This window comes from Nymphalis io, chromosome 3 (assembly GCF_905147045.1).
Source record: "Nymphalis io chromosome 3, ilAglIoxx1.1, whole genome shotgun sequence".
Taxonomy (NCBI): domain Eukaryota; kingdom Metazoa; phylum Arthropoda; class Insecta; order Lepidoptera; family Nymphalidae; genus Nymphalis; species Nymphalis io.
In genome coordinates, this window is record NC_065890.1 from 3,473,012 (window position 1) to 3,497,940 (window position 24,929).

General features: G+C 30.8%; 1 protein-coding gene and 1 long non-coding RNA gene across 3 annotated transcripts in view; one reads left to right on the plus strand and one right to left on the minus strand.

Moving 5' to 3' along the window:
* Positions 1 to 2,544: 2,544 nt before the first annotated feature.
* LOC126781315 (homeobox protein aristaless-like) overlaps positions 2,545 to 24,929 on the minus strand; it is an 83,846-nt gene continuing 61,461 nt past the window's right edge. The window contains exons 1-5 of one of the 2 annotated variants that reach the window (XM_050506247.1): positions 15,125 to 15,191; positions 11,959 to 12,232; positions 8,439 to 8,484; positions 3,997 to 4,190; positions 2,545 to 3,840 (exon numbers count right to left, since the gene is read on the minus strand). In XM_050506247.1, the coding sequence (XP_050362204.1) occupies positions 3,516 to 3,840; positions 3,997 to 4,190; positions 8,439 to 8,484; positions 11,959 to 12,232; positions 15,125 to 15,140 (855 nt within the window). In that variant the 5' untranslated portion in view covers positions 15,141 to 15,191 and the 3' untranslated portion in view covers positions 2,545 to 3,515. Of the gene's footprint in view, positions 3,841 to 3,996; positions 4,191 to 8,438; positions 8,485 to 11,958; positions 12,233 to 15,124; positions 15,192 to 24,929 lie in introns of those variants that run through there. The other variant, XM_050506246.1, reaches the window with a different exon arrangement.
* Positions 22,190 to 23,323, plus strand: LOC126781339 (uncharacterized). Its single transcript, XR_007670624.1, has 3 exons — positions 22,190 to 22,321; positions 22,742 to 22,915; positions 22,999 to 23,323. It is a non-coding gene; the product is annotated as an uncharacterized LOC126781339 (long non-coding RNA).

Sequence of the window (24,929 nt, forward strand, 5' to 3'; positions counted from 1 at the left end):
AGGAGACCACAGCAAGCACATAAATAATGACTAAACATAAATTAAAAACAAATTTTTTTTTTTGAATGTATCATACTATCTATCCTATTTGTATACTATGTACATCATCATCATCATAACTTTTGATTTATATATCTAGAAGTATTTACATAACAATAAAAAAAACTGTTAATAAGTAACAATTTTGTAATAATAATTAAAAAAATAGTTTAGTTGACATATTTATTAATATTATTAGCAATTTGTGAGAAATACCGTATAAAGTTTATGTACAAAAATTACCATAATTAATTAACCAGCAAAGAAATAATGGAGAGAAAAACGATACGTATGCAAAATGTTTTAGAAATATTTTTTTGTTAGCTCTACTTTTCAAAGGTCATTGACGTTCCTATTCATATTTGGATCCTTGTTTTTATAATACAACTTCTTCATTATAAAATTATATAATTGCAAAATAATTTTATTTATTTTCTCACTCTGTCTAACTGTTGCTTAATTCACTAGAAGGAAAGAGATAAAACTTACCGTAACACTTATTGAATGATTAATTTGAATCGTTATCGTTGTTTTATTTAATCATATAGACGCATGTAGAATGTTTTCATGTATGACGAATTAGTGAGTCCGATTATAAGAGATTGCAATAATCATTATTGGCATTGGGCCAGGTAGTGTTAGGATGTTAGGCGAATTTCAAACCGTTCTTTTCACAACACCAATATACCAACCGTTTATATTTACTTGTCCTATGTCTGCACGTTTCGACGTTTCGTGAATCAGAGGGACAATTCTACTAACAAATTGTCACTTTATCGCAATCGAATCGAAGCGTGATCGTTGCCGTTTTTCCGTTTTTCGATTATTTAATTTAATAATCGAATATTGTTATAATTAAGTTTTTTTTTGACACAACGGTTTATGTTAACATCATATCGGTTCGGGTCCGATTCGAATAAATACAGATGATTCAAAGTTGGATCGGAATTGAATCGGGAATATATCGTAATCGTTAGAAATTAGTAGAATTTGGCCCCAGGCTAAGGCACGCAGCCGCATGAACGTAACTCGAATTGCCTGTAACATCAGTAACCAATCCAATCCAATAAATTTGACCAAACTTAACTTATCATCTTCTCTCGGGTCTTCAATGGTTCTCGTTATACAAACATAAAATTTAAAGAATTTAGAAAATATGCTATTATATTTACATTTTTTATATACAAGATATAATTTCCAAAGAAAGTTCCCTGGGCATAGGCCTCCTTACCTCTTAAGGAGATGGTTAGGCCCATATTCTAACATAATGCTGCAAATAAATGTTGTATTATGGACCTGAAACCGGACTTAATGCCTAACGACATTTCTTTATACCAACTTATTTTTTTCTCCCATACCTACAATCAAAAATAATACTAATATGTAACAGTCCTATGAAAAAATATTTACTTTTTATTAAAAAAAATACGTATATAGTTTCAAACAAAAAATACACTTTTTAATGGAATATTCTTCATATGTATTAAAATTCATTCACAAATCATTTAAATATTAAAACAAACCACGATTTCACGTTTAAAACAGTCGACTAGTAAATTATAGTAAGTTTAAAGCAACATTATAATTGAATTTAAGATTAATAGCTCTTTTCAATTCATCAGCCAACGCTCTCTTCCCACGGAGTTTCATAATTGAATTTCTTATTATATTATGTTTTAATTAGTGTCGATTTCCTTATTAATGAGTGTCATTCAAACTCGGTATTGTTTCGATGGATGATGGATTGAACAACGGTTAGTCGTGTTCCGGAGCCACTGATTTTTTTCATATCTCATTCGTACCTTCGTGATGGATGCTGAATTGAAAATTGGCAGTTAATGTTTTTGTTTTTTTACAAGCCTTTATTTAATATAGTAGTGTCGTTAAGTCGAATCTTGCAAGTGATTTTTGAATTGGTTGCACACAACTGATTGAGTTGTAATTTTGTAGACATTTTTTGTGCTGGTAACAATACAATCTATTCCTATAAATTTGTGTCTTATTTATTAGATTTTTTAACTCGATAACTTATTCGGTAATTAAAAGTATATTTCTTTAATACGACATGTTTTACGCGTATATCGCTGTTTTGATTTCATTTAAATAAATTTCATTTTACATTAACTGGGAGTTATTTTTTTTTTTGTAATCCATAGATGACACTCTTTGCAGAATATTGATAAAATATAAAAAAATGGCTCCATTCGTAGTCCGTAGTCCTATCCGTTTTTGATATTTTTTGAGATTTTGATGCTTATGATGATATGAATATATTGAATGATTAATTTGTATTTATTGCGTAAAAAATGAATGTTGCATACATTGAAAATATTTGTAATTTTTTTCTCTTTGTTGGTAAATGCTCGCTGAAATAAATTGTGTCAAAATTATTTGTAACTTTTTAACATATTTTACAATATTTTTTAAATGTCATACGAATTAATTTCATACATATTATTGTATAAGACAATGGATTATAAGGGAAATATAAATAAAATACCCCAATCACTGTAAACCATTTATTTCATGGAACCCATATTATAATTTTTTATTTCAAAATTATTTACCATTTTTGTACAGAAATTGAAAACATCAGATACCAAGCTTGTTAAAAATTGCCTCTTTGGTGATATTAGTGTTATTTATTAGAAAATGGCGTCCTACTGACCGATTACGTTTACGGCGGCCATTCTCAATGGAGAATAGCCAACTATGCAGCTTGACTGTGCGCGCGAACGTGCTTTCCAAGGCATAGGAGTACAATGTTCCAAATCCCACCCTCCGATCTGCTATTGAAATTTTTTTTAATTAAAAATTTTTCTGTATTTTTTTATTGCACCCCGTGCAGTTGGCTAGTCTCCCTTGAGGGTTTAGGGGGTGTCAGGAGGACATCATTAACTTGAAATTCGATGATTATTATTATTATTATATTTTGATTATTCAAATTCATAAAACTCAATAATTATATTGTTATTGATTTTTCATTTTCTTGAAAATAAAACAAATAGTTCATTTCGAAAATCATCTTACTTAAATCTTTGTACAAACGAATCCCTTAGAAATTAAAATAGAAATACTTTATAGGTATCTAATTATAATAAATAACAATAAGGCATAACTGGACGGATCAAGTAGCAATAATTATATACTTAATTTCATTACCTAATATAAACTAATTACGTAATAATACATAGGTTGGTAATTGTAAGGTTATCGCTTTTTATATCTTCACGCTTTCAGCGATAATTATTGAAACTGCCTTTATCATAATTGTTTAAATTTTATACATGATGTATTTTTAAATGTTTACGTTAATAAAAGAAGCGAAGGTTTAAACTCAAAAGTCCTAAGCTCTCGTGTCGTCAAATTTTTAATGGAGGCAATTTCAATTTGATGGACCACCTTACAATATAAATCGTATTTGTCTATACTTTATGCAACCTTATTCATCATGTCTATCACGACACGAATCAAGCTCAACTAATCAAATCCGTATGGTGTCGTTGCCTTATCATCTCCAACCTTAGTTCATGTTCTCTCGCTGCCATTCGCAATGCGGCGATGCTGGAACTTCTTCTTTCCACTTCGGGACCTTGCTGACTGGGAGGAGACTCGCTTCCTGGGGATATGGGAGGCGACACGGATGGAGGATCAGGAGACTGTCGTGGGGGGGCCGCTAGTCCAGCTAGTAGAGAGTGGAATGGTGGTGTTGACGTTGAATAAATCGGTCCGGTGAAGAGTGGAGGTCGAGATAACGGTGCTCCGAGATATTGGGCACCAAGAACAGGGGAACTGCCATATCTGTAGAATGAAATATGTGGTTAAATCTTATGAATATTGATTTATTATTAACTTAACACAGATAGAACTTTACAATTAAATTATTTTACTCAAAACATTGATTACGTTATCAAAGTTTATTTCTTTTAGGTTTGTCAGTTATTTTTATTAATTTACCTAAATGATGCTAAAGCATTTGCATCAAACGGCTTTCTGAAGCCAAAGCCAAGTTGTGTGAAGGGATTAGGCATGGAAGCTACGACTGACGGTGGAGGCGCCCCCCCTCCTCCCAAGTAAGGATTGTAGGGGTGAGCCTGTGGTCCAACCTTTTCTTGCTTACGCCATTTAGCACGTCGGTTTTGAAACCAAACCTGTAACAAGACAACATTTTTTAATTTAGCTTTACAATCTCATGAAAGTATAATTTAGAAATATTTATTTCTAATAATGGATTCTTTATATTTGTCAGAAGAAATAGCAAAAAATATTGCTTAAATGCTAACTGAGTTTTATCATATGGCACCCCCCGTGGACTAATTTGCATCAGTATATGGTCTAATCAAAGTTTTTAGTGATTTCGAATCTGCCATCGTTCGACGACTCAAGTCGATTTTTATGTCATAAAACCAATTTTTGCAATTAGTTATAACATGCTGAATGATAATTAATGATAGGGTTGGTTAGTTTTTATTCAGAGAATCAAATACTTATGAGCATTCTGGTAACCATTATTTTTCGAATGAATTTCTATTATATTTAATGTATTTTTCGGATAGCATTTGAAGAGGGTAGACCTTTCTTGTAACACCATCGGGTTCTCTTTGGTCTTCATGAATTATTTAAAAATGAATATTAATTCTATTGTTTTAATCCAGAATACACAACCTTAATACCATGATTGATATAGTATTCTTGCAAACTTAAACAAAACTAAACGATTTACAAAAAACATGTTCGACCCGTCAACCTTGAATAAAAATATACTTATTGATTGATTTATTCGCCATATTGGTCCAATATTTCAACATTAATTATTTATGAGGTCCAAATGGAGAAGAGTTCTGATCATTATGTAAACCGATATTTTTGTGGTAATTTAAATTAATTCACTTATGATAAGTCCACTTTGATAAAAAAGTTCGCATTTCAGCAAATGTCGTTTTGGTTAGCGAATACTGTGTGAAACAAGAAATATCATATGCATTTTAAATTTGACACGGGCAGGTGAATATCGCTCTTACCGATTGAATAATAAAGTTCAATTTTTAATAATATTAATGCTTTCATTAAATTTATACTCGTATTGTAAACGTGCTTCTATATGATGGAGATTTTGAATTTATACGTTGTAATTGGAGGTAAGCATGTAGTAAGAATGTTAAGTATTGGCGTTAAAAAAGTCGTCGTCGAACCCAGGCGCGGATTAAATAGTATGAGAGTTGTGTTGACGTAATCACTGAAATCGTCGATGTGATTATTAATATGATAATTTTGAACCTTTCGATATTAGTGACGTTATGAAATGATCAAAGTTTGTTAAAGTTTTTCTATGATCACTTTGGCTGGCTTTACGAATTAACTAACGCAACGTGACTATTTAGGAAATACTTAACTTTAAATGTTGTGTTTAAAATAAATGTATGTGCTTACAAATGCAAATCAGTCGTCTGTATGTCGACGGCAAGCAATTCCAAACCATACTTTTTTCAGATGTAGACGAACTTATCTTATTTGATTACAAATAGTTTTAAATATAAAGTGTTATGAAAAACATGACATGTATTAAAATCAATATTGCCATGGAATGGACAAGAAACTGTATACATTTAATTGTGAAATTATTTCGAAGTTCGGCCAAACGGAGACGCTATTGCAAATATACGCATAATACGCAAATATTGCTATTCTTTAAAAAAAAAATTAATAAGTAGGCCATCTAGACGCTATACCCCATAGATAACCAAACTAACGCTAATTTATAATGTCATTATCCCCGTGGTCCGGGTTTATAATCCCGGATCGAGGCTATTGGGCTTTCGGTCGAGTTGCATTCCGGTATATGGGAGCGCCAACCTGAGAGTGTAAACACTGCTAAGTCTCCCATGCCTCGGAAAGCACATAAAGCCGTTGGTCCTGAACTCTTTTCAGTCATGTCGAAATTCCCGTGCCATCGGATTACGAACGTAAGCAAATAGAGAGCATTTGTGTTTGCCCACACAATTGTGCACTGTAATATGTTCCTTGAAGGACCGCTGAAGAAGAAATTGGTGACGAGGACATCATTATTATCATTTACAAATTTATAAAACAATATATCGTTCATTAAATGACAATTATACTTAATTATATAAAAGCCAAGATAAAATAAAACTAACAGCACAATCGTGATTATGATTTGCATGGAATGGTATCAAGACTGCTAGCAGCGTTTGCCTGTTGAATTCGATACCCTGGAATTATGCATTTGTGAAGTTATGCATAAGTTATATTTAGTCCATTTATCAAATTACTCAAGTTTACAAAACCGTTTAATAAACGAGGGACGAGAGTAAAAATGCGGCATCATTAGTAACAGATGGGAGCCGAGTTATTCGTAAATCGTAAGGTTGCTCCCGCGCAGGTAACTCAAGGTAATTGTTTGCTAAATGCCTCTTAATATGGTATCATTTGTGTTATCTTGCTATCGTACTTCTTGCCAACGAAAAGTTAAAAATAATATGTGACGATTTGTCAAGGTATAATAATAAAATTATATCATTATGGTTTTTAAACGTTGTTGAAATGTCTTTACGTGTTTAGGTCAATTAAAAAATATATATTAGATACAGATATTAGACATCAACGGCGTTACTTACGTTGTTTAGAGCGTTTTTTTTTTGAATGTCAATAATGACAGAAAGAGAGAAATTAGTGTCTAAATAAACAGCTGTTAAAAGTTATTACGTAGGTATAGAGATTTAATAAAAATTTAATTTACTAAATTTTTTATATATAAATACAGATTTACAGATATCCACAGTGTGCCCGTGTGAATATGTGTTGTATATGTGATTTTTTTATCGATAGTTTAACATTTCCGACTAGTTTTTAGACGACTGCCCAAAAATGGAGTGATTCATGTATGAGTGTATGTGAGTTTCTTTATTCCAACATAACTCTTAAATGCCTGAACCGATTTGGATTCTGGCTATAAATTAATTCATTTAGGGCGGCGTTTTTTTATTTTTCTTAGTGATGTTTTCTTTCAATAGAAAATGGTCTGTTTTTTTTAATTTAAATAATCTATTCAAAGATAGGTTCGATTGCTGCTTATTTTTTGTACAACATATCAATCGAAGATAATTTTATATTTATGCGGAATATACATAATTTTGTATATATTCGTATCACTAAATGAATCTTATGAAAAACTGACTAACTAATTTCATATAAGCCATTAAACATCAATGCAATTAGTTTAATATACAGTAAAGTTTCAAAGTACATTTTGAAAGCATAAACAAAGTTAATTAAAACCAAAACTATTTTTATCTCACCAATGAGCATTTGAGGAATTAATTTAACAGTGTAAAACATAGCCTTTAAAAAGTCCAGTTAAGAGGTTACCTTTATTCTTAAAAGGTATCCTTCATTAAAGATAAACAATAAGATAAATATTGTCGTATCGTATTTAATTAAGTTGTACCGAAATAGTATCGGTACGGTATTGGTTGATTGCTTTATAGGTACATACCTAATTTGTATTCAGATAATTGCCTCAGCGAAATAAATGTCTCATGTACAAATTAACGACTGACTTTTAAAATTTTTAAAGGCATACCTGATTATTGGATGGTCATGTTTTATTTTTCATTCGGTAGTATTTTTTTTTAATAAGTTCTGATGTAGAACTCTTTTCAGCAGTACAAGACGGTGTATAGGATTGAGTCGAGAAGGTATATATGTTGGATATATACACATATGTATATAGATACGATAAGTTCGTTAAATTATATAAAAACCGAGGTCATCACCTCTTAAGCAGGTACCTATGACGTCATAAGAGCTATTTAGCTTTAGAAGTGCAAAGCGCTGTTTCAGTTAAGCAGGCCTTATGATAGATATATCCGTAGATTTGAAATAATTAGTATATTTTTTACTTTTATATCTAGTAAAAAGTAGCTCAAAACTGGGCATAATTTTCCTTCTGTTTATAAAGGCTTTGGAGTTTATTTCAAATATATTATACATCACGCGTAAAACATATTGTATTTGCGTATATGAGAATTATGTAGGCCGGACTTGGAGATATTTCTTAGTCTATTTTTTATTATAATAAAGCTGTTTACGCCTTTATAATATTACAGATTAAATATCTAAATAAGTAGTAATATTAATTTGTTACTTACGAATTGAACACTAAATATTTCAAGACACTCACACACGCAATTAATAAAAGAAACAATAAATATACAGTGACACGCACACAAGTGTAATCCAGCAAATCTAAGTGCTCTTTAATTTGTATCAGACTCGATGAATCACTATAATCAAAGTGATGCAAGCTATAATTGGTAATTAGGAAAATTACTCGCAATTCTCTGTGTCGTGATAGAAATATTTTAATTCGTTTATAATACCTGTATTCGTGCTTCTGTTAATCCGATTTTCATTGCTAACTCCTCTCTGTAACAAATATTTTTATAATTATAGATATATATTTCTGTTAAGGTTTTTGTTTCCTCTGTTAGTACAACTTTTTATCATTGAGCCAGTAGATTCAAGCAAAAACATCGTAGATTTTATGCTTAGTATTACATTTAAAAGTATATATTTCTTCAAAGTCTAAGGGCGAAGGTGATCACTTACCATCTGAAGTCCATTCGTTCGTCGTCTTTTGATACATATTAAAGGAAACTTATTTCGATTCGCGTTAAGATGGCGTTTAGAATGTCGACGAAGTTCTTATCGGTACTTTGGAAGTAAAATTAAAGTGGGAAAATATTGTATTATAAATAAAGGTAAATTGATCTACAATTGATAAATCTAAGGTTTGTTTATCTTTACTCCTTTTTCAATTGGGACAGGGTATAGATATTTAGAAAGCCGAGATGGCCCAGTGGTAAGAGCGCGTGAATCTTAACCGATGATCGTGGGTTCAAACCCGGGCAAGCACCACTGAAATTCAATTTATATATAATGCTTAATTTGTGATTATAATTCATCTCGTGCTTGACGGTGAAGGAAAACATCGTGAGGAAACCTGCATGTGTCTAATTTCACTGAAATTCTGCCACATGTGTATTCCACCAATCCGCATTGGAGCAGTGTGCTGGAATAAGCTCCAAAACCTTCTCTTCAAAAAGGGAGAGGAGGCCTTAGCCCAGCAGTGGGACATTCACAGTCTGTTTAGAGATTTTTATTCAAAATATATTGAAAAAGAAAATTGAAGATTAAATATAAAGACGTAATAAGTTACATGAAAATCGCCGTGTTATCTAAAGCAGGAAATGTTATCTATAAAATCCTATTATAATTTAAAGTAGATTTAAATTAATAAATTTCATTTAATAATGTCATTATCAAAGATAAAAGATACGTTAAATAGATAAACCGTTGCCGCTTTTATTAATGGTTTTCATTCCATTCATTTATAGATAAATGGTATCAATGAATACCGCCATGAATTTAGTTATTTTTAACTTTTAATTGTTATTATGTTCTATTTGAGTTAATTAAATGCTTTAATGATATTAAATTAAAAAAAAATAGAAGCAACTTTAGATAAATGTCCATATGCTAGGGATAGGTCTGATACAGTGGAAGAGTCGAAATGGCCTAGTGGTTGGAACACGTGATATGAATATTACACCCATTAATATTTTTTAGGAGATTGTTGCAAATAGCTGAGATTACTTAGTGGTTAGAATATGTTAATCGAAGGTTGGGGTTTTAAGCCCTGGTAAGTACCATAGAAATTTGATGTGCTTATTTTTTTGTTTATAATTCATATGAAATTATCGTGTGGAATCCTACATGTATCGGATTAATATGTCCCATATGTGTTTTTACTAATCCGCATTGGAACAGCGAAGAGGAATAACCTCCAAGCCTTCTCAAATTGATTTTTTTTTTTTATAGAATAGGAAGGTCGTCCACCTTCCTAGGCGTATGGGCCACCTGATGGTAAGTGGTCACCAAACGCCCTTAGACATTGGCCTTGTAAGAAATGTCAACCATCGCTTATAGCCAATGCGCCACCAACCTTGGGAACTAAGATTTTATGTCCCTTGTGCCTGTAATTACACTGGCTCACTCACCTTTCAAACCGGAACACAACAATATCAAGTATTGCTGTTTTGCGGTAGAATATCTGATGAGTGGGTGGTACCTACCCAGACGAGCTTGCACAAAGCCCTACCACCAGTACAATACCAATAGTACCACCAATACGTAACACATATTTGTCTCAGGTACATAGGAGTATAGTAACCGCCAGTGAATATCCCACTGCTGGGCTAAGGTCTCCTCTCCCTTTTTGAGGAGAAGGTTTGAAGCTTATTCCACCACGCTGCTCCAGTGCGGGTTGGTGGAATACACATGTGGCAGAATTTCAGTAAAATTGAACACATGCAGGTTTTTTCACGATGTTTTCCTTGACCGTCAAGCACGAAATCAATTATAATCACAAATTAAGCACATGAAAATTCAGTGGTGCTTGCCCGGATTTGAACGCACGATCATCGGTTAAGATTCACGCTTTCTTACCACTGGGCCATCTCGGTTTAGTATATTTATTTCAGGTACATCCCGTTAATTCATCTCAGGATATATCCGAAATACTACTAGTATATTTGATATTTTAAAATATCTCAAAGTTATATTCGTAATACCTAAACTAAATATGGTATGTGAGTGAATATTAAACCGGTATTTCATTACACATCATCAAAGTATTGGTATAAAAATAATTTATATCGTTTTATATCTTTTATGAGTAGAAAATAATACTAACATTTATCAACGATAAATATTTACTTACTTTGCTTATATACTTGGTATTGCTTAATGTTTCTAGTATATTATATTAAGAAAAGCGGTTTCCAAACACAAGCTTGTGCTAAATGATCATTATTTAAAACCGATTTAAACCTGTTTAAACCGGTTCAGTAATTTCTTATGATGTTCGGATAGACTACAAAAAATGCAGACATACATTTCAATTTAATGTTTACATAATCAAAGTATTTTTTATCTTATCAATTACTACTGAGGTAATTTAATCTTCATAAGTATATTTTAATTAATTTAATTATCGAAATAATTATGGAGATTATTTTAAATTACAATTATTTTGTCATACATTTTATATTAATTGAGCGAAAAAAATATTGATATGATTTCTTTTTTATGTCTTCAATGCTAACTTGTCAGTCCCCATGTCATTAAAAGTCAAAACAACTTTGTACTTTTAAATTGAAAATACCGACAGAATAAATAATAAGCGTTGGATTTAAATGATATATCAGTAACAAATACAGAAAGAAGTAATACGAAAAAAAAAATGGCGGTTGTTATAATTTTAGGGGCAAATGCTCCATATTTGTACATTGTAATAAAATGCTATTACTGAGAAACTTGTAAATGTTTGAAAATGTTGCAAAAATCCTTCAATCGATTATCAATCACGTTGATAAAAAATATGCATTAATAAATAAAATCTTTTTTACGAACCACACACACACACACACACACACACACACTCGCACACATATACATATACATACAAACACAGTTAAAGAGTAAAATATACCATACATACGCAGATAATGAGTTGTTATAATTCGGACTTCATAAAAGCATACCCGTTCGTATACGTTTGCTGCTGGGCTGAGACCTCCCCAAATGTGGCAGAGTTTTATATATAAAGGTTACTTACTACGATGTTTTCCTTCACTAACGAGAACAAGATGAAAACAATCACATCAAACATAATTAACACTTTAAGTCGCAATCTTGGTTAAGATTTAGGTGTTTTGTCTATCTATCTATGCTCATATTTTAAAGTGGGAAGTGAAAATTTAACTGTTTATCGCTATAGAAGCCAACCTTAGGGTAGAGTGCATTGAATATGAAAATACGCACACATATCTCACTAACCTGGTAAAAACGTCAGGGTAATGCGTTCTCGAAAAGGCTTTCTCTAATTCTTCCAGCTGGAAACTTGTAAACGTGGTCCTATACCGCCTCTGCTTCCTCTTAGGAGCGAAGTCATCCGCTTCATCGCTATCCGCAGATCCTTGAGGTGGTCGTTCAGATGCTGGCGATTGGTCAGCACGAGAGAGCTCTGGCGTGGTCCTCGGTGAGTCATCCTTCGGTGGCTCGGACACCCCCATACTGGTATACTTCTGATAAGTATCCTGGTGATAATAATCTGTGAATAAAATTAGCAAGTTAAGTGTGAAGTTATTGTTTTATATTGTTTTTATTCAAATGAGGTTTTTTATGATCTCTTTTTAATCAATCTGTGGTTAATATCTTAAAGCAGGCCAAGGGTGCATATTTAAGTGTCTTCGTTTTATATTCAAATTTAATGAATCTAAATGAATAGCAGCAAATAAAAATCTGTTCGACCACAAATAGAATTTCATAATTCCACGCCTAAGTAATGTTGGAAAAAAATCTTACGATTAGAGTTCTCGATAATTCAATATTATTCCGTCATGATATTAATTTTATTTGTTTTTTTTTTCATTGTAGATTGTTCGAAAACTGTATACAAAATATAAATGACGTAAATATAAAATGATTTTTCTGTTTGAAGGGTGAGTGAGCCAGAGTAACTACAGGCACAAGGGACATAATATCTTGGTTCCCAAGAATATTTGTTTCAGTGCCAATGTCCTTGCGAGATGGTGACCACTTATCACTAGGTGGCCCATTTTTAAATCCGCCTTATTTTATACATATTTAAAATAAAAACCAATAAACAATAATATGAATATTATGCCATATAGTAAAATTATTGGTAAATTCGAATATTTTTTTGTGAATATGCATACAGTACAGTAAATTTTTTATCTATGTTTTTGCTATCGGTACTTATAAGTTTACACTTTACTAACGGTTTTAATGTATCATATTGAAGACATTTTACTTTTATTTTACTGAATCCTAAAAATTTATGATAAGTTAAAAGGTTAAGCACGGCTCGTTGCCTACTTAAATGATAAGCAGGCAATCATTATGATCGATTTGGTTAAAATTGTGTTAATAATATAATTTGCGTGTTTCATTGCACGAAGTACTTAAGTTTTACTAACAGGCTTACAAAATGTTTGAATAATAAAATATAATTTCAATTATATGTTGATTAGATGGCCCAGTGGTAAGAACGCGTGAATCTTATCCGATGATCGTGGGTTCAAACCCGGGCAAGCACCACTAAATTTTCATGTGCTTAATTTGTGATTATAATTCATCTCGTGCTTTACGGTGAAGGAAAACATCGTGAGGAAACCTGCATGTGTCTAATTTCACTGAAATTCTGCCACATGTGCATTCCACCAACCCGCATTGGAGCAGCGTGGTGGAATAAGCTCCAAATCTTCTCCTCAAAAAGAGGAGAGGAGGCCTTTAGCCCAGCAGTGGGACATTCACAGGCTGTTACGGTTACGGTTACGGTACGGTATATCATTCGGAAATATTTTTATGTATAGATAAAACTAAGTAAAAAAAGGTTAGATTATAGTTTTGTCACACTCGCTTCGGTCTACCTGTGGAGGTAAGCCTACCTCCAAATGTACACACTCATATATATTCTTTATGAGTATTATATATTTGTGTAAGGAAACCGACTGCCTCGTTCTAGTTTGTATATCCCAAGGTCTTGGGTTTGAGACCCCAGTCGGGCCAATAGTAATTGTATTTTTTTTTTGTCAAAATATTTCCAGTAGGAACCCGAAGTCTGAAAGTTTAACACTCCCGTACCTCAAAAGGCACTTTAAAATCTTGTTACACTCTCTTGCAGATCACAATATTGAATTTAAAAACAATAGCTCAGCAGATCTCCCTATATTTATTGTAGTCGTAATATCGGATACGTACAAAGTTATCTGTAATAACACTTCAAATTGCAGCAAGCCACGACCTCTGTCTCGTAATCAATCGACATTTATGAATTAATGCCATTAACTTAATTATGCTCTTATTATAGTGTTGCCGTAATTGGTCCGCCATTACACGTCGTTTTCTAGAATATAAGGGCCAGTTTACAATAGTTCTTTTCGTTACTTTTTTTAACACAATTCTAACAAATTTAATTTAATTATGAATGTATATGAATGAACTATATAAAGAAATGATAAATATAAATAGCTTGCTTTAAATAAATATGTCTATTTATTTTATTTTCATTCGTTAAATTATTTTTTTCTGTCTATATTTGATATTGTGTTTTTTTACATTTTCTTGTTTTTTTTTTTTTTCATTGCATTTGTATGCATCATAATATAGTTAGTAAAGACCTTATTTATATTAAGAATATAAGTCAACATATATACTAATGTGCTAATATATAATGTATATAAAAGTCCAGTTATATTAGGAATTAATTAGCTATAAATCATCTAATAATCTTCCTATTGTCTTTGTTTAATTTAAATGGAAATAACCTGAGCTAATAGCTGGTTACGTAACGGCAATTACATTGTTTTTTTTTTTCATTTAACGTGTTACCTACGGGATTTATTCATGTGTTTTCTTGACATAAATTCTATTGTTCGCGATCTTGTGTTTGTAACACGTATTCTGGTAATTCGAATGTAGACTGTAGATATATGTTTAACAATTAAAATAAGTCGTTCGTGTCGTTCTAATTTTGATTACTGGTAACCCAGGTAGTTGTTATTAATCTAAATTATATTAAACCTGTCAAATGATTATTGTTTTTTAATAACCGGTTAAATCTAGTTCTGGGTAAAAATAATAATATGTATGGGTAGGTTTGATTATTTCATTTTGTACAAGATTTATCAAAAAGTTTTGCTATCAAGCATATCATAGCGGTATGTATATAAAAAATAAGAAGTTCTACCATTTAAGACTAAGGTTTCATATTGTTATTTAAGATAAATAATAAATGGATGCATTTTATATTTATAATAAATAAAATTATTAGACTAAATTATTTCAAATATAAGTTCCAAACATTATAATTAAATTAAATTCATAAATAAATAACCATAGCAAATTATGAAATTAAATCGAATAAAATATTTAATTAACGATACGTTTATATGTAATATTAATTATAATAATAACTCACGGCGAATTAATCCCATTTTCGTCTACACCCACAAAACGACACAGATCTTGTTCAGACAATCCTTACTTCGCGAATGAACGTTACGTATTTCATTCACAGTTTCTAATTAAAAGATAACGTATTTGATAATGAAACTTCCTTTAACAGCCGAATGTTATCAATACGTATCTATCAATTACCATGTATATTATAGTATTTGCATTGATGATGTAAAATGTATAAGTTATTTTTTATGATAATTATAATTATTTTTATACACTGCTTACGTAATCTGTCACGTCCGATGATTTAATCGATACAGACATAGAAATCGATAGTTGATTACTTGATTTGTTTTTCTTTTTAATTAACGAGATAATTATTAAATTAAGTTTTATCGCGTTTTAATTTAATTACGATAATTAAATTCTCTAGGGAAAATAAAATGTTTAATTATCAGAAAATTAGATATGGTAAAATAAACTATTCATATAATATTTTTAGTAATATAATACTGGGTTTTAGTGTACTACTGTGGCGAGGGCTTTGTGCAAGGCAAACAGTTTTGGGTGGTTATGTCGTATCTCGAATCCGCTACCATAACCAGGAACCATAATTTTCTATTGCTTGTTTAGATTTAAATTTTTAATTTAAACGATTCATATATTTGAATGACAAAAAAAAAACGAGAACAATTTTGTTTAACCTACTTTAGGGGAAGGGGTGACTGAAATTGCCTAGGTGATAAATTGCAAATGAAAAAGTGGTTTTGTATTGAATTTTTACCATAGACCTGTTTCACTATAGACGAAGTTTGTTCCAGTTTACGTTATTTATACGTATTTTTTTGTACCTAAAAAGTACATTTTTGTTTTGACAGTCACTATTCTTCTTGGCTATTTCGTAGTTGCAAAATCAAACCTGATTTTTGACTTACGCTGGAACACGTGAACAGACAGATTGTAATCTTTATTCTATTAAAACTAGGCAATAAGTCGTTAAGAATTTCCTACGATTACGATTAAGATAAAATAATTTGATTTATCTCTGATTGCTTCAAAAACAGAAATATAACATTAATATAATTAGAAATCCAATTACTCAGACTAATCACGTAGCGGATCAGTATGATTTATAGCGAAAATAAAATGAATTCGTCAACTATCACAATGATGACATTACTTCTACAATATTACGTTTTACGGAAATAATTTTATTTATTAAATTTTTAGTCAAAACGTTCCATCCTTTTTACTTTTGTCAAGAATAGTAAATTATTTTATTATTATATCAGTTAGTTTAATCCATTTATATATACATAAATGATTGTTGATATATACATTTGAGATAAATAGACTTTGACGTCATTCGATGACTACCATGAAAGTGAAACATGGAAAAGCCCTACTGGATTTTGATTAAGAGAAAATTAATTTACCAGCATACCCAGTGTGACTCTTTAACGGTTATCGTTTAATTCATTCATCATCGGATCGGATCATAGCTGCAAGTTATTGCTGTCTGACTTTATAATCACTGGTGGAATGGACGTATTGTACAGCTTGCCGGGGATTGCAAGTTTTCCTCATACAAAAATATTTGCTTCATTATGATTAATTATAGAGCTAAATATATAAGTGTTTCATGAATCGCAAGTGATTCATTTGAAGATAGAGACGTGACTAATTAAATAATATGTTACTTAATGATTCACGTTTCATTGACTATATCGTTTAAAATTAAACATAATTATGACGAATCTTTAAGAGTTTAACAATCACTTGGAAATGTAAAATTAACTTTTTATTTTGTTTTATCTCAATTATTATTAAGATCCTTGTAGCTATAAAATGATCATTAATCAGCATTTAAAACATCACCTAAACAAAGATTGCCGGACAGACGACAGAAATCACTTCGACTTATAAATGAATTCATTTTTTCAAGTCCGTTGTAAAGCTATTTTGTAAAATAAGAACAAAATCGTAACACCACAGAACACAATATCGAAAATTTTATAATATTTTTAATATTTTAAGGATACACGTATATTTTAAGGATAAACGTACTAGGATACACTAGCCGAGATGGCCTAGTGGTTAGAACGCGTGAATCTTATCCGATGATCGTGGGTTCAAACCCGGGCCAGCACCACTGATTTTTCATGTGCTTAATTTGTGTTTATAATTCATCTCATGATTGACGGTGAAGGAAGACATCGTGAGGAAACCTGCATGTGTCTAATTTCATTGTAATTCTGCCACTTGTGTATTCTTCAAACCCGCATTGGAGCAGCGTGGTGGAATAAGCTCCAAACCTTCTCCTCAAAAGGGACAGGGAGGCCTTAGCAGTGGGACATTACCAGGCTGTTACTATAAGGATACACGAATTAAAATAGCGTAGCACAATAAGCTGATTCTCACTATTTTGAGTAAAATATGTAAGTTCTTACAGAATAGCAGTGCTAATCGTCATTTATGGAAAATTAACTAATTGTATTGATGCTTGTATCCTTAAAATATTATTAGTATCGCAGCCAATATCGTATACAACTTTCTGATATTTCACGTTCGATATTTAAATCGCGTTTCGAGTGTATTCTTACTGAGTATAATACTTTAGTTTGTTTTTATGTTTCGTAAAAAACTTGCCAAATTTTATTTATCATGATAATCGATGGTTATTAATATACAATCCTTTAAAAGTATTTCAATGTGATAATACGATAAGATAATGTATTAATATTTCACAGTGTTTGACAGCGAATTATTATTATACTTATTTATCTGTAATAAATTTAAAAAAAAAAAATGGACGCTTATTTGTCTGTGTCATAAAAAGTAATTTTTAAATCGCGAAGGTGTGTTTCATTATAACATTATGATATCGTATCGTTTCGTTTCCATTGTTATATCGTCTGATAAGACAAAAAATGTCGACTATATGAACTTGCTGAAAAGCAATGACTTAAATGATGAATTATGAACACAATTTATTATGAAAAGTCGGTTGTTTATGCTCGAATTTGAACTCTTGAACCGTTAAGTTACTACGAGTTCTATCACAGCGTCATCATAGCTGCAATCATTTATTTTTGTATTCAACAATAATGTTGTATGAAATATAAAAAATATAAAAATGTTTAAATACTACAAAATCTAAAACGCTCAAATAGTGGTCAGAGCATGTGAATTTGCACCAATATCATGAAGTTTTATTTTATTAATTTTCCATTTCTTATTCATAATACGTAGTATTAAAAATATTTTTGATATAAATAGATAAGACAAAAATATATTATACTTATCAGCTATTTATAACATAAGTAAGAGCACATTATTATTCACTAAGTTCCGTATATATCACTACATATTATAAAAAAAAGTCTACCCAACCGCCAATTTGCCTCTCTGTTTGTCTGAACGACGTAACCTAAAAACTATTTTCATACGGCATTATCCACCAATTGACGCTCAATGATTTTATTAACTACAGAGTTGCACGTGCTTTAGTTATTTTAATATTTTTTGTGGCGAATATACGCTCAAATTATATAAAGCTGGCCATTAGTTAAAGAATGTCTTCTTCTTTCGAATGTCAAATCAATGATAATAGAAAGAGAGAGATCAGTTTTTTTAACTGTACCACGTACTCAGCTGATTATCCTAACTGGTGAAAGGCAAATTACTCGTTTATACTAGCTATTACAAGTTTTATAGATGGCAGATTTTGTGCAAGCCCATCTGAGTAGGTACCAACCATGATATATTTATTAATATAAATTATTGCGTATATTTATTAATATAAATTAATAAATCACCACAAAAAATATTAAAATAACTAAAGTACGTGCAACTCTGTAGTTAATAAAATCATTGAGCGTCAATTGGTGGATAATGCCGTATGAAAATAGTTTTTAGGTTACGTCGTTCAGACAAACAGAGAGGCAAATTGGCGGTTGGGTAGACTTTTTTTTATAATATGTAGTGATATATACGGAACTTAGTGAATAATAATGTGCTCTTACTTATGTTATAAATAGCTGATAAGTATAATATATTTTTGTCTTATCTATTTATATCATAAATATTTTTAATACTACGTATTATGAATAAGAAATGGAAAATTAATAAAATAAAACTTCATGATATTGGTGCAAATTCACATGCTCTGTCCACTATTTGAGCGTTTTAGATTTTGTAGTATTTAAACATTTTTATATTTTTTAATAACGAAAATCCTGCACATTACTAATAAAATAAAGAAATATAAAAAAATATTTAATAAGGTTTACTTATTGTTTCAGAAATGCCCTGATTTAGGATTAAATTTGGAATGGAGATAGTTTATACCGTAACTATAAAAGAACTACCTAACAATCCTACGAAGATATAACGATTACGATACGTTCCCGATTCAATTCCAATCCAACTTCGTATATTCTAGATTTATTCGGATCGGAACTGAACCGATATGATGTTAACATATACCGTTGTGTCAAACGCAAACTTAATTGTTAGCTTTTATGCCAATAGTCGATAATTAAATTAAAGAATAGGAAAAAGAATAAACGACAACGATCACGCTTCGATTTTATTGCGATAAAGTGATAATTTCTTAGTAGAATTGGTCCCCTGATCCTGATCCTGATAGTGGAAAATAATGTTAGAAAAAGCTTTTGATGTGACTTTGGTAGGTAACTATATATGTATTTACTAAAATAACAATATAAAATCGGCGGGATGAGGTACCTTCTTTGTCTTGAGGTCGGTCAATGATTTTAAAACGAAATAAATTAATGCTTACATTTTAAGAAGGTCACTTTTACAGTGTGCTCAGTGTGTATTGAATGATCATTTCACCTGATGACCTAATATGATGTATTGTTAGAGCCAAGTCATAATTATATTAATAATACTTAATTTCCTCGTACGAATGAAACACGTGTATGATTATTATATTAAGACAAGCAATATGTAAAACATTCCCCTTTTCCTGAAATCATAGTTTTTCCTTATTTATACGGTACGGCTCATAAACATCGCGAAGATGAATATTTTGATGTCATTGCGAACTTATAAATCTATAATAAGTTTTTAAACAAAAGAAATAAAATATATTATTAATTCAAAACAACATTGAAATAATTACATACATATATTATATTCTTTTAAAACAATAAACAAATCAAAAATTGATCTGAAGACACGTTTCCAATAAGAAATAGATTAAAAAAAATAAAATTGAAACATAAATGAGCCGTCGTCGTATAATACAACAGAGTATAAAATTAACAAATCGCTATAATTTACATCGTAAATTATGCCTTAATAACACGACAAGTTATCTCGACCTAAGACATCTACTATGAGACGGGATTTGCTACCGATTCAAGATCTATAGCTCTTACATCAAAGAGATAAAGTTGATATTTGCATGATATATAGTTTGGCAAATACAAATATAAAATTGCAATGTTTGTAATAAAACAAAGGGAATGATACGTGCGAGTTAATTACGGTCAGAATGTAATTAGGTCTAATCAAATAACGTAATCTTTTGTGACTTTTTGTGGCGTAAAGTTTTATTGCGTTCTTTCGAATATTGTAATTAGCAATTTATTTGGAACGACACTTTATTTTGAAAGTGCATTTAACTTCAAGTTCATTATAAAATTTGTTCATCATTGTTCAATTAAGTTCATAAAACATTGTATAATTGTAGTACCAAATGTTAGACTTACGGTTAGACTATTCTTAGCTCGGATGAGCACCGACACGTGGACAAGTTGGACAACCTTACAAAAGCAATTCGTCAGGAAATTATAGATACACCAAAAACAAATATATCTATTTACTACATTACTTAAGTTTTAAAAGATTTGCTGGTATATTTTAAGAATTAGAATTAACTTAGTTTACGCCATAAACTTTAAAAAACATAATAAAAATTACGTTAAAAAAATTCTGAACGAAAAAAAAAAAGATAACTGTTTTTTCTTAAATAGAAAACAAGTTGACTAACGAATCAGTAGCGTTCTATCTCCTACAGAATAAAACAACAAATAGAATTTCAAGTAACAATAAAAAACAGATAAAAAATAATAAAAAAAAGATTAATTGAACATAATCTGTTTTTAATGTTATTATCTCACGTTACATACAATTACGAACGAAATGCAACGGGAAACTTTCACAATGCAATTATAGATGTAGTTGATAAAATAATGTGTATTCGCTGCAGTATAATTATTGCAACCCTAAAAATTGTCGTGTTGACAGTTTGTAATTTGTTTTGTACTGTCGTTTATCTTCAATTCGAGATGACCAAGGGCATATGGTTATACAGCCTATTCATTAAATATCTATATTATTATTATTTTTCAAATAAAGTTTATTCATATACGATATTGAGTTTTTTGTATTATAACAAGCTTACATTATTTTTTCAGTATATTTTATAATTATAAAATATATATATATATATATATATATTTATGTATAAAAATACTTGAACAAATTTTTTTGACTAGTCTGTCAAAAAACTGTCTGTGTGTGTGTGGGTATGTATCGCTGAGGGCCGAATTTGGGGGTAATATTAGGAGGATTTGTACATCTACTAACTGTAATTAAATTGAGGTTATTGAAAAAATTTATTTCGAATAGTTCGTGTCAAAATACCATTTCATTACATAATAAGATTTAAAATACCTACATCCAGTAGGTAAACATTTAAATATATTTTTTATATTTGAATGATGATCAAAACGTACTATAGTTCAGGGTTCATGACATATTTATACGAGTATATTTAAGACTTCATAACCTAAATATATGTTATCAACGAAAAGTATATTTGAGTTAGCATAGAATGTATTCAATATTCATCATCCCTTATGCATGGGAGTGACGTCATCAATATATTTACACCTTTACAAAGCATGTCACCTTCGCAATTCAAAGAAATATGTGCAGTGGACATAAAACAACACGTCGCATTATAATTTAAAGGAAATTAATTTCGCCGCGCGTGAGTTGAAATAAATTGAAAAAAAAACGAACAGTGGATAATTGCGGACTGCGGCGGCACAGGGTTGATTTTTATCTGACAAATAAGTTATAAGCAATTGAAGTCGGTCATCATAATTTGTTTGTTGTAATTACTTACGAGTAACTTGTACATTCACGTGTCTGAATTAGTTCTTTGTGTATGAACTTTGTAAGTTATATATTTCAAGACAGGATGTTTGTATAGGTTTAGTTGAAAGTTCTATTAATTATTGACGCACAATAAACACTCTTTTTGCGCAATCAATTTAATGCACTTGCGGGAAAGTTCACTTAGATGTATATTTATTATGTGTTAACTGCAATTTCTTGATTATTTATAAGGCGATTCATGAGAAACGTTATTTGTTTAGTGTTTAGTTATAAGGCTGCGGATCATGAGGTTCCAGGCAGATATAATTAAAAATGACGTTAAGACAAATAAATTATATATACACTTAATTTGAATAAGCGCCCCTGCAGATAAAAATAGCTCCTCTATTTTCACCCAAAATTGTATTGTACTCTAAATAGAAGATTTGTCATCAACATTAACACGCCATTTTTTTTGCGCATAATTCAAAAATTTCAGAAGCGACTACGACGACGATGCTGACGTGACAGCCAATCAAATTCGTTGAAGGAGTAAACAAAGTTGCTTGAAAAGGAAGAATCATAGTGTGGGGAATGAACACCGATTCGATTGACAGTTGCTTATATAACTTGGCTTAGGGGAGGTCTTCATCCAGATATGGATCTATGTCAAGTGATTGATTGATTGATTTAAACGACTAGATTTGCTGTCGCCATATATTCGTTTACTTAACTCGTTGTTTATTTTTGTCGTAGGTCTTTGCTTGATTAGGTAAACTCATAGTTATTCATGCTTAACAACAATATCTTGTTGAGTGGCAAGTGGGCTAAGCAAGAGCTGTTATAATGAAAACTGTTTCAACATCAACTGATGGTGACATTGATGTTTCCGCCATATTTGGTACATGAATTACACAGATTAATAAATAAGAGATATATTATCTGAAGAAACTTAGCAAAAAGAATCTGCATTTGTGGTGTACGATAAAAGAAGCAATTATAAAAAATAACTCCGGAAATATGCTAGTTTTAAAATATATTGGCGATTTCGCAAGTCTATTGTTCAAACAACAATAGGCTGTTTATTAATATTTTGTCTATATTAAACCCTATGATCAAAACAGTAAAGTTATTTTTCCCTACATAGCTTTGGATATGTTTATGGAAGTTTTACCTTCTGATATACTACGGAGATAGTGTTCAAGAAAATGTTTTTAATGAAGAATGCATTTAGTTTTTTGCTACCACATTTAGTAATATACCTTCCCATTTGTGGTAGCAATCACATAAACGGATTTAGTTGCACTTTGTAACTACTTCTACGGAAGCTATATTTTAGTTGTTATTTATTGATTGAGTGTCCACAACTTATTATATATATTTTACCGCCAAAAAGCAATACATAGTATTGTTGTGTCCTTGTTTGATGGATCTTAGTTCTCAAGTTTGGGGTCGCAATGAGTTGAGGGTTAATTTCATAAAGTGCCATTGTCTATCAGGTGGTCCATTTCCCAGTCTTTTTTTTTTAAATAATGTATATGTATATATGTAAATAATATATAGGTATATATATCTAAGTTTTGTTATCCTCGGGTAGGTTTCCTTACTTGACGGCCTTTTAGTGATCAGATTGTCGATTTCTGCTATCCCGTCTCAGATATCAACGTAGTCGAGTAAAAAGCGGTCCTGCGTTGCTAAATGAAAAACTTGACATATAACGTATTAATTCACGATCGTCGTTCGTGATTATACTATAAATTTTCTAAGAAATTCAATTATTTTTTAGTGCTCACAGTTCTTGTACGGGCTGATTATCTTTTATGCATTTTCATACAAAAAAGCGAGCATTTATACGTGAGCTGTAAATTATCTTGTAACGTTAAACTGAATTCAATGTGGGGGTATGAAACTCATAATTTATATTTTATAAGCATTTATGTTACTGGCAATTAACTTTTTATAATGATAACACATTTAGTGTAACGAAATAGATGGTCGATGTTTGTTCATTGATTAAATAAATATAATGAAAAATACATACATATCCGTAATCCGTAATAGCCTGTGAATGTCCCACTGCTGGGCTAAAGGCCTCCTCTCCTCTATTTGAGGAGAAGGTTTGGAGCTTATTCCACCACGCTGCTCCAATGCGGGTTGGTGGAATACACATGTGGCAGAATTTCAGTGAAATTAGACACATGCAGGTTTCCTCACGATGTTTTCCTTCACCGTAAAGCACGAGATGAATTATAATCGCAAATTAAGCACATGAAAATTAAGTGGTGCTTGCCCGGGTTTGAACCCACGATCATCGGTTAGGATTCCCGCGGTCTTACCACTGGGCCATCTCGGCTACATACATACATAAATATAAAATAAAATATTCATATTTTATTGTATTTTTAAATCTTTATTGAATTAATAAATTTAAAGATTTTTTTTTATTTCCAATTTATTGCATAAGATATGTTCCTCGCTTTCTATATGAAATGTGAATATAATGTGAGAAAATTTATTACCCGTTCGTTAAAGTAGAATCTACATTCCAAAGCGTTGGTACTTTTACATTTAATTAAATATTACGAAACGACGACTCAAAAGTTTTAGATTCTACTTTAATAAAGAATGTATTGACTTTGTTATAATATAAACAAGCGTCTAAGAAATCAAAATCAAATATCGGGATC